This window comes from Chlorocebus sabaeus, chromosome 24 (assembly GCF_047675955.1).
Source record: "Chlorocebus sabaeus isolate Y175 chromosome 24, mChlSab1.0.hap1, whole genome shotgun sequence".
Taxonomy (NCBI): domain Eukaryota; kingdom Metazoa; phylum Chordata; class Mammalia; order Primates; family Cercopithecidae; genus Chlorocebus; species Chlorocebus sabaeus.
Genome location: NC_132927.1, coordinates 76,838,336 through 76,852,201, shown reverse-complemented (window position 1 = coordinate 76,852,201; position 13,866 = coordinate 76,838,336). Strand labels below are relative to the sequence as shown.

The 13,866-nt window shown below is 50.6% G+C and overlaps 1 protein-coding gene across 6 annotated transcripts in view; it reads right to left on the bottom strand.

The window, feature by feature from the left end:
* Nucleotides 1-13,866, bottom strand: part of WDR25 (WD repeat domain 25) — a 154,178-nt gene that overhangs the window by 48,664 nt on the left and 91,648 nt on the right. For all 6 annotated transcript variants that reach the window (XM_007987845.3, XM_007987846.3, XM_007987847.3 and 3 more), the window contains exon 3: nt 9,334-9,481. In XM_007987845.3, the coding sequence (XP_007986036.1) occupies nt 9,334-9,481 (148 nt within the window). The remainder of the gene's footprint in view (nt 1-9,333; nt 9,482-13,866) is intronic.

The following is a 13,866-nucleotide window of genomic DNA, read 5'->3' as shown; positions in this document are numbered from 1 at the left end:
TAAAATGTTTAATCCACTGGCACTGACTTTATTGATCTCATTATAATGAGCTCAACCAGTATAAAAACTGTTTGGATCTTCTTGGAGCTAGGAAAAATCACTTATTTTCTCCTTGAATCAATAATAATACAAATAAAAAAATTGTTAAAGCAAAAACATGTTTAAAACACAATGCAGAAATTCCATTTGTTCTACTGACTCTATGACCAGTGCTTCCATCCCCATATGACTGTGATAAGGCACCTGGGAACTCTGGAATGGTGGTTCCCCCAGACTGCCCCTCTTCCTTTCTCAGGTGGAGGCATCAAGCTCCCCAAGGTGGCCACCCATGTGGCCGGGGCAGCACCACCTGTCCACCCTAACATCTATGCTTGGAATCCTATCATCACGCAGGGCTCCAGGCCCGTGAGGGCCCTCCTCTTCCATTCAGCATGAATGACTCCCAGTCTAGTTCCTAGCACATAATAGGTATTTGATCCAGGTCACATGAAACCCAAGTATGGGTCTCCAGGAGAGAAAAGAGAAGCTCATGTCCCCCTCTCCAGGGAGCTCAGAGGCAGACCTGGCAAAGCAATTCACAGTCAAGGAGGGGGAACGACATTTATCAGGAGCCTGTTACCTCCAGGCCTGTCTGGAGCTTGCACGCATCACACGGCAACCTGGGTGGTAGGTGTAATTAACCCATCTCTCACAGCCAGGGAAACGGAAGCTCAGCGAGGTGAAAGACTTGCCCAGAGCCACATGAGTCAGCCACGCTGAGACGGAGACTGGCCCCGTCTAATCTCAAGGCCAGGTCTCGGCACCCTACCTTGCATCCCCGCCAGTTATTCGTGACCTTTCCTTCTCCTAGTGCTTTGTTCACATCCACAGACTCATGAACATGTAGGAAAAATGTTGACAAGGGAAAGCTTATGCTGTTGGCTTGTGGTAATTGAGCTTGTGTTCCCAGGCAGTAGGCATATGACTCATTTCGCTAAAATCAATATCGTTACACTCATCCTCTGGGAAGTATTCAGCCAGCTGTAAATTTCACCATCCTGACTCAAAGTTAACGAGAAAAGAAGCTTACTAACTTTCAAAGCAAACTCTGTGCATCAGAAACAGGGGCCATCTTGGCAATCCGGGCAAAGGCCTGGGAAGGGTCTGGCCTGAGAGCCAGCTGGGCCTGCATCTGAACATTCCCTATCAGCTGTGGCCCTGCATCAGCCAGCAATCCTCTCCAGCCCTGGTATCCTCATCTGTAGACTCAGGATCACAAAAGGTGGTTGTGAGAATTAGAAATAATGTATGTAGGAGATCTAAGCCCCAGACAAATGATAGCGCCCAATAAAGAGTAGCTGTAGCACTGCAATAATAGTAATAACAGAAGAAACAGTAGTAGTTGCAGTCATTTTCTAAAATTTGTCTTTCTTTTTTCCATTATACTTTAACCAAGTTGGAAAATTTGTCTTCTAATAACGTACTTACACCTGCTCTTTCCTTCCCATTCTCTTTTGTTTCATTGTAAATTAGTTTTAATTGATAAATAATAATTATACATGTATAGGTGGTACAATGTGATGTTTTCATCTGTATATACATTATAGAAAGATTCAGTCAAGCTAATTAACATATCTATCACCTCACTAATTTATTTTTTTGTGGAGAGGATGTTAAAAGTCTATTATTTTAGGATGTTAAAAGTCTATTAGCAGTTATGAAATACACATTATTAACTGTGGTCATCATGCAGTGCAATAGATCATTAAAACTTATTCCTTCAGTCAAACTGAAACTTTATACCCTTTCATCAACATCTCCACTTACCCTATCCACCCCTACCCCCAAGTCCCTGGTAACACCTTTCTACTCAACGCTTCTACGAAATCAACTTTTTTAGATTCCACATGTAAGTGAGATTTGTCTTTCTGTGCCTTTGCTTATCCCACTTATTGTAATGTCTTCCAGGTTCACCCATATTGTCAAAAATGACAGAACACTCTTCTTTTTTAAGGCTGTAGAGTATTCCATTGTGAATATTCACCACATTTTCTTCATCCACTCATCTGCTGATAGACACCGAGGTGGCTTCCGTATCTTGGCTACTGTGAACAGTGCTGCAATGAACATGGGGGTGCAGAGATCCCTTCCACACACCAATTTCAATTCCTTTGGAGATACACCCAGAAATGGGATTGCAGGATCATACGGTAATTCTATTTTTAGTTTTTTGAAGAACCTCCATACTATTTTCCAAAATAGCTGTATTCATTTACATCATACAAGGATTCCCTTTTCTCCACATCCTCAACAACACTTGCTATCATTTGTCTTTTTGAAAATAGCCATTCTAACAGGTTTAAGGTGATATCTCATTGTGGTTTTAATTTGCATTTCCCTGATGATTACAGATGTCGAGCATTTTTTCATGTACCTATTGGCCATTCATATCTTTTCCTTTGAGAAAAGTCTGTTCAGATCCTTTGCTCATTTTAAAAATCAGGTTATTTGGCTTCTTGCTGTTGAGTTGTTTAAGTTCCTCATGTATTTTCCATATTAGCCCCTCATCAGATGTATGATTTGCACACTTTCTCTCCCAATCCACGGGCTGTCTCTTCACTCTGTTAACTGTTTCCTTTGCTGTGCAGAAGTTTTTTACTTTGATGTAATTCTATTTGCCTATATTTGCTTTTGCTGCCTGTGCTTTAAGTCCTATCCGAAAAATCATTGCCCAGACCAGTGTCAGTCACTGCTTTTAATTCTCTGGACAAGACCGAATGTTCAAAAATTTAAAAAATAATGAGTTCTAAACTTGCAAACAAGGTGTACCCCAGTGCTTTACCAGTAAGTTGGTTTTTTGAAACTCAGAACTCGCCATTCCAATAGCAAACATGCCATAACCACGTTTGGGCTCCAGAGTCAGTCAATAATGGCAGCCTTACCTGACAAGGGCACCAAACTGTGATGCAGCTGCAACCAAACACACACACGTCAGACATCACCACTGCGCACTCACGGTCATGAACAAAACAAGAATTTGGATTAGAAACCATCTTTTCTTTGTCTAGAGGGCTGGCGTGAGCTGTGTTTGTGGAGATGTGAAGGATCTCTAGGCACTTTCCCAAGTGGCAGTTAAGGGCTGGCATGGTGTTGTAATGAAGTTTAATAACATTTGATTTAATATCCGTAACTAGGGTCAGCTTCTCACTCCAAAGAAGTAAGGAAAGAGAAAGAGAAAACAAGATTCAGACAGAGGAGAAGCACTTTCAGAGTCAGAAAGGAAGGATATTTGTGGGAACAGAGACTGGCCTTGGAAAATAGACCCACTCACAAGTGGGCAAGAAAGTAGGTGGCTGCTCACTGGACAAGGAGGCACTTGAAGGGTGGCAGCCAGGGAACCCTCATCAGCTCAGACCTCGCTAGGCGTGGAGCCCCTCTGAGCCTTCACTTCTGGATCAGTGGCAACAATCCCTAGGACTCAAGGAGCATGTACATATAAGTATCAGATGCTTTGTAAATGTGCCCACAAGCTTCCTTCTACTTCCTCTGGGTCTGTGGGTGCCTGAGGGATACCTAATCAAGTCCTCCTGAGCTATGCTAGGGGAACTCCAGCCACAGTGCCAGAAAGCCAAAGAACCGAGAAGCCCAGGTCCCTCTGCGGCCCTTCTTCCAAGGACCAGCAGGAGCCAGCACCACCTCAAAGGCTTAGCACAACAAGAAGCCTCCTTCTCTGGCCCTTTCTCCAAAGCCCAGGAGCTCTTGGGGCTCTTTGCCATGGATTTCATTTGGACACTTCTCACTCTTCCCATGTCAAGTAGTCTGAAGTCATCAGGGCTAGCATTTATCCCACTGGAGCGTGGCCATCCATCGCTGGAGAGGCATCTTTCCTTCATGGACCACTTAATTACAGGGATCAGTCCCCCTCAGTCTGGGGCACTCCTTCTTCCCAGAGGCCACAGGTTATCTTCTGCAGGTGGCCAGCTGCTGCCCAACAGGCTCCCCAGAAGTCAGGTTAAGTTGGGTTCCCCGTTGTTTCCCTGTTTGCTCACAACAGGGAAACAGATGTGGGGAGAGCATGCCACACCATGCCTCAACAGCAGGAGCTCTACTAGTCACAGGCCAGCACTGGATCCCAGCTCTGTCACCTCTGGCTGGGAGGCCTCAAGAAAGTCACTGACCACTCTAAGCCTCAGTTTCTGGGTCCATGAAATGGGGATAAAAACATTCCTCTCACAGGCTAGTGGGGAGACTAAACGTGTCACATAAGCAAAGTGTCTACCATCCACTCACTCATTTCAGCTCCACACAGGCCAGGCAGCGTGTTGGAACCCAGGGCACACAGCCCAGGGCCCAGCCCACAGCAAGGGTTCGATAACCTGTCATTCTCTTTTTCCTTGTAGCATTTCTGTGATGGAAGCACCCGGTCATAGATTGAAAACAAGGGAGAGACCAGAAGACACCTCTTGGAAAGCAAGGAGAAATGATCATTTATGAGCCCAGTCCCAGTTGGCTGCTCACTTCCACACACCATGACTCCCACCAAAAGACACTGGGACCCCAGGGCGGGACGAGCCAGTCAGAAGCTGGGGACAGCAGAGCTGTAGGCAATGGCACCTGAAGGAAGAGGGCCATAGGCCTTCTGTAGCCATGAGTGCCTGGGGCTCTGGAGAGGGTCAGGCCGGGCAGGCTGGGGGTCTGCATACTCACTCGAGAGCCCTAATAAATGGCGTGTGTTGTTCCATCACCAGGAGGAAGGGAAATGTGGAGGAGATGCTGGGAGAACCCATGATGGCCCAAAGCCTCCTCCCAGTCTGCCCCCAAGACCCATGCATGGGACCAAGAGCACATCTGTAAGCTCACTGAGGGGACGAGTAGGGGCTTCTGAATGATGATCAAAAAGTGGCCCCATGTGGGGAAATGGCCCGCCAACAAGGACCGTCTGGACAACTTAGCAGAACAAGGGCCTCATGGGCTGTGACAGAGGAGGAGAGGAGCTCCTTGCTGAGGACCTACCATGCGCCAGGCATTCTGCAAAGTGCCCTAAATGTGTTATCACAGCTGCTTCCTTCAACAGCCCCAGCACCAGGTGGTGTGGTAGAAACAGGTGAAGAGGCCTGGCTCAGGGAGGCAGAAGAGCCAACACCTCTACCCTGTCCATGTGCCCTCTTGCACATGCTGCCTCCAGGATCTGGGAGGTAGAACCAGGTGACACTGCACAGATGGCTCAGATGAGCCAGCACACATCAGGAGAGCTGGCCCATGCACAGGAAGGAGGACAGGGTTCCCTGCCCAGCCAGGGTCCCAGGGCTTCAGGAAGAGGAATCTCCTTTGCAGCCAACAAAGGTAAAGGACAGAGGCCCTGAACGCCTCTATAGCTGCATCCTCGAGGGTCAGGCTGGGACACTTGCCTCAGGGCCTGGAGTCTGCAATAAACATGACAGGACCACTTAGAACTGAGCAAGCTCTACGGGGGATTCTGAGGAGACTGGCTGAGCTGGCGTGTGGCACAGCTGACTCATAAGACAGGCGACACTCAGGGCCCTGGTGGAGTCAGCCAGTGTTCCCTGAGGCCACCTCAACCTAAGGTGCCACAGACGTTTTGTTAGGAAGATTACAGACTGAAACAAGAGCACCAAAAATAATTGCAAGCAGGTTTTATTTAAGTGTTGATTCATGGTTGTTCTATAAGCCAACAGCCTGTCAGAACTATAAATTAATGAGATAAAATGTTGCTGGCCCTCCATATTTCAGGCCGGGTATTGACATTTTAGAACCCACAGATTTTTAACTGTATTGATTGAGGACACCAGGATAAATGGCCTTGGCGCCAAATTCCCATTAACGACAATGGGCACCGAGTGACTAATTCCCAAAGCGCTGCGGTGAGAGCGCCCTGCACTGCTTTCTCCTGGCAGGGAGTTCTAATTAGATTGAAATGAAAAAGCCAAATCACCAAGGGCCGAAAAAGGCAGATCCAGTAAAAAGGGAGATCAGACTCAGCGAAGAGAAAGGACAAGGTAAGTCCAAGCGGGACGAAAGCCACAGGGGCTGCAGAGCCCACCCCAGTGGCTAAAGAGAGCACTTACGAAAACCCGGGCTGGAGGTGAGATGTGCACAGATGAGGTAGGAGACAAAGGGGGAGACACAGGTGGAGCCCTGGCAGTCCCTGATGGGCTTCACTGCCCAGGTAGGAGGACCTGGCAAGGACCAACTCAGCTCATCTTACCCACACAGGCACTGAGCAGCTGCTCCAAGCCATCCCTGGCCAGAGGATAGAGACACAAAGAGCACCGGGACAGGACCCCATCCTCATGGAGCTCCCATGCTAGCCAGGGAGAGGGACATGGAAACCAACCACCCTCAGCAGAAGAGGCCCCGTCTGAGTGTGGGGAGCTTCCCCAAGGGTGAGGTCCAAACCCCTCAACCATTCTTTCGCAGGGACCCACCATACTCTCCACTGTGGCCTCAGCACCAAGTCCTACATGCAGTGGGTGCACAGTAAGTAACTGCAGAGTGAATGAAACTGGGCCTTCAACACATGAACCCAGTGGTGAGCGCCATTCCTAGCAGAGGGATGGAGTGAAGAAGTCCTCAATCACCTCCCCCACTGGATGGTAATGCCCTGGGGGCAGGGCCATGCTTTTCTTTACCCACAACACACCATAGCTAGAGGGGCACATTGGGCCTGGGGCCAGACAAGCTGTTCTCCGAACGCAGTCCTATCACCAACTCAGCAAGGCATTCTACCTCTCACTCCAACTCTCCACCAGGGGCTATAGGTCACCCAGGACCAGCGGGAGCTACCAAGGAGGTCTACTCAAAGCACAGATCGAGCCCTGACTCTTGCCTGCTTCAAATTCAGCAATGGCTTTCGCCTGCCACCTGCTATGGCAGTCCCTGACTCGTCAGGCAGGAGGACCCTCTTTGAATGTCTAAAAATTTCAGAACCCCCTGTCAAGACACATCCACACATACCCACCCACACACACAATTGCATGCATTTGTTTAACATCTGTTGATTGAGAGAATAATGCTTAAGGGCCACTATGAACCCATCAATGCCATCAAATGAATTTGATTTGAGTAACCCAACGGTGTGAGTGAGTGAGCTTGTCACTCTGTGAGCAGTGTGCTACCCACATGTGCTCATGTGACCCACAGGCTGGGCTTTCCCCTCCTGCACTCCTCAGACTCATCTCCTCCAGTCCCAGGACCCCATATTACATCCTGCTTTGGTTTCCATGCATACTACATGGAACCCTGTTCCTGTGACGACCCTGTCCTTGTTCCATCTGCAAGAACCTACTTTCCTCCTCATCAACCATATCTCCTCCATCCTAAATCTCTGTCCACCTAATATGTGGCTCAGCTCAGGTTTCACTTCCTCCAGGAAGTCTTCCTTGATTTTCCAAGCTAGATGTTCTTGTAGTTCCTGTGTCTTTCTCCATCACTGCAATTTGGGATTGACTGCACTTCTGTCTTCCCCAGCAGACAGGAGCTTCTCCAGGGTAGGCACTGGGTCTTGTTCAGCTCTGTCTCCTCTATCAGGCATATCTTATGGGACATGCAGACAACAGTGTAACAGTCAGGCAGCAGGCTTTGGGGCCTGGCAGACCTGCGTGCATCCTGGCTCTGCCACTTACTGGTTTGTGCCCCTGGCCAGCGGGTATACAGCTGATTCTGATGGCGCCTGTCTCAAAGGTGAGTGGGGCCTAAATGAGACGCTCTATAGAGGCTGCAGAAGAATGCCCAGCACATAGTGGGTGCTCAGTAGTAAGTGCTACCATCATCAGCCCAGTCATCACCATCAACAAGTGGCATTAAACTCCCTGAGTCTGGCCACTCTGCAAGGGATTAAGAGAATCAGCAAGACCAGGGAAGTGCTTCATGAGAAGAAACCGCCACACACATGGCACGGTGGGAAGGGCACAGGATCTGCAGTTGCACAGACATGGCTTCAAATCCCTGCTGGCTATGCACCACTGGGAGGCACTGAGCAAGCTGCTTCGCCCCTCTAAGCCTCAGTTTCCTCTCCTTTAAAATGGAAATAATCACTGCCGGCAGCTGCAGTGAAGATTAGACATGCTGTGTGCAAAGCCTATAGCACCTGGCAAGGGCCCTGTGACCATCAGTATTGTCCTCTCCCCTACTGAGCATGCAAGGAGCTGCACGGCCACCCACATGCAAGGTGGAAACAAACCACGCTCTCCATTTTCCCTCTGCGTCTCCGGGGCTGCTGGGCATGAGCAACAGGGGTTGGACCAGCAAGTTATCATCTCCGTCTTGCCAGACCCTGGGAGAGGCAGGCCCCAGAGCCCCCACCACTGCAGGGCCAGGCAGGCAAGATGCTGGCCTGAGGGCTCAAGGGGAGCCCCAGGGACTGGTGTGAAGTCTGGCCTCTCCCTGGGCTCCTGGCAGTGGAGTCCAGCAGAAACAGGACCTAGGAGGAGCTCTGGGGAGGAGGAAGTGTGGTGCTGAAAGAAGCTGGATCCTGCTTAATGGAGGGGGATAAAACATTTTTAAAAAGGAAAGGAAGAAAAGAAAGAGAGAAAGAGAACAGAGAGGGGAGGGGAGGGGAGAGTAGGGGAGAGGAGGGGGAGGGTTGGGGAGGGGAGGGGAGGAGAAGGATGGGAGGGGAGGGGAGGGGAAAGGAGAAAGAGAGGAACGGGGTCAGATGGCAGAGGTGTGAATCCCAGCTCTGCCACTCCCTGGTTGTCTTCACTGTAAACCCCGGACAGGGCCCACTGGGTGCCGTGGCTGCAGTGGGTGTTGACAGTGCCTGTTGCACAGGAGCGTTCAGTAAGGAAAGTTCCTTCCACTGACTTCTCTCTCCTTCTCACCCTGCTTGTCAAGAGCCCCCTCAGGATTTACCCAGCACGAATCCATCTTGCCCAAGTGCCTTTTCAGTGTGGGCATTAAAGCAGAACTCGTTTGAAGACTTTCCTTATGAGCTGGAATCATTTCTCACAGCCTTTCAACGATAATGAATTGACAGGAATTCTAACCTGATTCCAACCAAAGGACACAGTGATAAAGTTAAATCTATTTCAGCACAAATTGCATGTCAGAAGTAGATTAAAAAGCCACCTCTTTATCCAGCCCCATGGCTTGGGGCTCAGACAACCTTGGGGCTCTGTCCTCTGTGTTGGCTGGCAGAGGCCCACCCTCTGTGGGGAGTCGCAGTTCCAATGGGCAAGCAGTCTGGAAGCCCTCTCACTGAGCACGAGCCCACCCTGAGGCCCCTCTCCCTCTGCCACACAACCGTATACAGCTTGTGGCTGTGTGCCCACCAGAGAATCTTCCCCAGGGAGAGAGCTACCAGCTCACCTCAGGGTGGTGATACAAGAAACGCACCTGTTTCAAGGTCTGTTAGGTGCAGGGCGAAGTCAAAGCCACCGCTGAGGATGCGCCGGCCACAGGGAGCCCAGCGGGCGGCCCGCACTGCCTCTGTGTGCAGGGAGTATGTCTGCAGGCAGTGCCCGGAGTCCACGGCGTTCCATACCTGCAGGCAAACACAGACGGCACCAGGCGTCACAACAAGGGCCTGATCTACAGGACTCAGCTCCACCCCTCTGTAGAAAGAAAAAGGTCTCGTTGGAATTAGATTCCCATTATTTTACCATCAAATCTATATCTAGATGTTAAACTTTTCATTGCAGAAATGTAAAGGCTTGGGATTGGTAAGTTGGGAGAATCATTTCCCCAAATTTTTTCTGGGGTTAAGAAAACAGCATTCTGGACGGGTACGGCAGCTCACACCTGTAGTCCCAGCACTTTGAGAGGCAAAGGTGGGCAGACTGCTTGAGCTCAAGAGTTCGAGACCAGCCCAGGCAACATGGTGAAACCCTGTCTCTACAAAAAATTAGTTGGGCGTAGTGGCACATGCCTGTAGTCCCAACTACTCAGGAGGCTGAGGCAGGAGAATTGCTTGAGCCCAGGAGGCAGAGGTTGCAGTGAACCACGATTGCACCACTGCACTCCAACCTGGGTGACACAGCGAGACTCTCTTAAAAGAAAAGAAAAAAAGAAAATAGCATTCCTGTGTCTGCCAGTCACCTACCCAACCCTTCCCACCTGCTTCATCCCTGCGGCCGGGAGGGAGTCCTGGGCCCTCAGCATTCACAGCCCTATCCCAGTTTCACCTGCATCCCTAGCATCTTATCCCAGGCTCACCTGCATCCCCGGCATCTTATCCCAGGCTCACCTGCATCCCTGGCATCTTATCCCAGGCTCCCCTGCATCCCTGGCATCTTATCCCAGGCTCACCTGCATCCCCGGCATCTTATCCCAGGCTCACCTGCATCCCCGGCATCTTATCCCAGGCTCACCTGCATCCCCGGCATCTTATCCCAGGCTCCCCTGCATCCCCGGCATCTTATCCCAGGCTCCCCTGCATCCCCGGCATCTTATCCCAGGCTCCCCTGTATCCCCAGCATCTTATCCCAGGCTCCCCTGCATCCCCAGCATCTTATCCCAGGCTCCCCTGCATCCCCGGCATCTTATCCCAGGCTCCCCTGCATCCCCGGCATCTTATCCCAGGCTCACCTGCATCCCCGGCATCTTATCCCAGGCTCCCCTGCATCCCCGGCATCTTATCCCAGGCTCACCTGCATCCCCGGCATCTTATCCCAGGCTCACCTGCATCCCCGGCATCTTATCCCAGGCTCACCTGCATCCCCAGCATCTTATCCCAGGCTCACCTGCATCCCCAGCATCTTATCCCAGGCTCCCCTGCATCCCCAGCATCTTATCAGGCTCCCCTGCATCCCCAGCATCTTATCCCAGGCTCCCCTGCATCCCCAGCATCTTATCAGGCTCCCCTGCATCCCCGGCATCTTATCCCAGGCTCCCCTGCATCCCTGGCATCTTATCAGGCTCCCCTGCATCCCCAGCATCTTATCCCAGGCTCCCCTGCATCCCCAGCATCTTATCCCAGGCTCACCTGCATCCCCAGCATCTTATCCCAGGCTCCCCTGCATCCCCGGCATCTTATCCCAGGCTCCCCTGCATCCCCGGCATCTTATCCCAGGCTCCCCTGCATCCCCGGCATCTTATCCCAGGCTCACCTGCATCCCCAGCATCTTATCCCAGGCTCCCCTGCATCCCCGGCATCTTATCCCAGGCTCCCCTGCATCCCCGGCATCTTATCCCAGGCTCACCTGCATCCCCGGCATCTTATCCCAGGCTCACCTGCATCCCCGGCATCTTATCCCAGGCTCACCTGCATCCCCGGCATCTTATCCCAGGCTCACCTGCATCCCCGGCATCTTATCCCAGGCTCACCTGCATCCCCGGCATCTTATCCCAGGCTCACCTGCATCCCTGGCATCTTATCCCAGGCTCACCTGCATCCCCGGCATCTTATCTCAGGCTCACCTGCATCCCCGGCATCTTATCCCAGGCTCCCCTGCATCCCCGGCATCTTATCAGGCTCCCCTGCATCCCTGGCATCTTATCAGGCTCCCCTGCATCCCCAGCATCTTATCCCAGGCTCCCCTGCATCCCCAGCATCTTATCCCAGGCTCACCTGCATCCCCAGCATCTTATCCCAGGCTCCCCTGCATCCCTGGCATCTTATCCCAGGCTCCCCTGCATCCCCGGCATCTTATCCCAGGCTCGCCTGCATCCCCGGCATCTTATCCCAGGCTCCCCTGCATCCCCGGCATCTTATCCCAGGCTCCCCTGCATCCCCGGCATCTTATCCCAGGCTCACCTGCATCCCCAGCATCTTATCCCAGGCTCCCCTGCATCCCCGGCATCTTATCCCAGGCTCCCCTGCATCCCCGGCATCTTATCCCAGGCTCCCCTGCATCCCCGGCATCTTATCCCAGGCTCCCCTGCATCCCTGGCATCTTATCCCAGGCTCCCCTGCATCCCTGGCATCTTATCCCAGGCTCCCCTGCATCCCTGGCATCTTATCCCAGGCTCACCTGCATCCCTGGCATCTGTCCTGCCATGGACACTGCCCAAGGCCAGGCTATTTTCATGGTTCTGCTATAAGACTGAGATCCAAAAAGGAACCTGCCACACTCGTATTTACAACCAGTCAAAGTAGAAATATCTGCCATAGGGGCAGCTGTCCTTTTGTTGGGGGAGAGAAGGTGCTGTCTCTCCTTCCCACCCTGGCCTTCCATGAGGATATGAGGTTATGAGGCTCATGGGAGAAAACCCTGTTACACTCAATGACTTCTGAAAAATTATCTAAGATATCACGTATAAAACTGCATGTTCCCAGAGCCAGGGCCACACCATGTGAGAGCCCCTGAGCTTAGCTTTCCACCAGCTCTCCCAGCAAATGCCACCAAACACACCGTGCAGCCCAGGGGAACAGCCACAGAATTCAGAATATGTCAGGGTAGGCCCAGGGCCTGACACACAGAGGTACTCAGCAGTGCTAGTCCCCTACCTTCTTGTCACTGCAGGATGAGGGCAATGCTCTCACCTACCACCCAGGTAGCTCAGAGGCTGAACCCGAGCAGAGGAGCACTTGCAGCCAGCACGTGGGAGTCAGAACTAAGTGCCTCCCACCTGATATGGCTGCTGGCAGGTCTCGGGCCTTGGCTGAGTGGCTTTGCCTCTCTGGGCCTCAGTCCCCCTCTCCCTGAAGTGGGGATAAGAAGGGCATCACCCCAAGGGCAGTGGTAAAGGCTGAGGAGGTAATGGCTACACAGCACATGGCATAATGGCTGGCACATGGCTGAACGTGGATTCCAGACCTGTTCCATTAGGAAAACCAAGCTTCATTTTCTTTAATAAGAGAAAAACCCAAACAAAGTACACCCATGCACTTCTACAAACCTGATCCCAGGGATAACCTTCTCATTAAAAATGAGAAAATTCAACCTGCCAAGTCCTGAATGTTCTCAGAATGCAAAGGATCAGAGCTCTGAAACCTTGTTTCCTGGGATTATGTAAATGCCTACACTTAAGAAAACAAAAGGTCAAGAGTAGCCTTCAAAAAATGTGAAGAGAGCTCAGTTTCTTTCTTCCTCACTAAGGGTCAATAGCTGGGGTCTCAAACTGAAAAAATCAAGAAACAGCAGTATTTACATTTAGAAACACGACACAGCCAGAAGACTTCAAAGTGGAGTGAGAATTCATGGGAGAGAGATGGGGCACAGAGAACTGCTGCCTTCCAAAAATATGTACGAATATGAGTTTAATTTTATTTAAATAGTAAAATAAGCTAGATCTACAGGGTTCACATGGTTAAACAGTACAAAAGTTAATATTAAATACGTAAGTCAAGCTGCATATACGAAGTACAATGCCATTTAAGTTTTTACATGAAACACCACCTCGTACCTATTAGGATGGCTGCTATCAAAAAACAGAAAACAAGCATTGACAAGGATGTGGAAAAACTGGAACCCTTGTCCACTGCTGGTGGGCATGTCAAATGGTGCAGCCACTGTGAAAAACAGCATGATGGTTCCTCAAAAAATTAAATGCAGAATTACGACATGATCCAGTCATTCCACTTCTGGGTAAACGCCCACAAAGCTGAAACCAGGGTCTCAAAAAGATACTGTACATCCATGTTCATAGTAGCATTATTAATAACAGCCAAAAGAGGGGAGCAATCCAAGTGTCTATGGACAGATGAACGAATTGTAAAAGTGTGTTTTATCCATACAGTGGAAGAGTATTCAGCCTTAGAATGGAAAGAAGCCTTGGCACTTGCTACAACATGGATGAAACTTGAAGAAATTATGCTAAGTAAATTCAGCCAGACACATAAGGACAAATACTATATAACTGCACTTACATGACGTAGCCAGAATAGTCAAAATCATAGAGATAGATAGAAAGTAGAATGGTGGTGGCCAGGGCTCGGGGAGGGGGAATGGGGAGTTGTTTAATGGGGACAGAGTTTCAGTTTTCCAA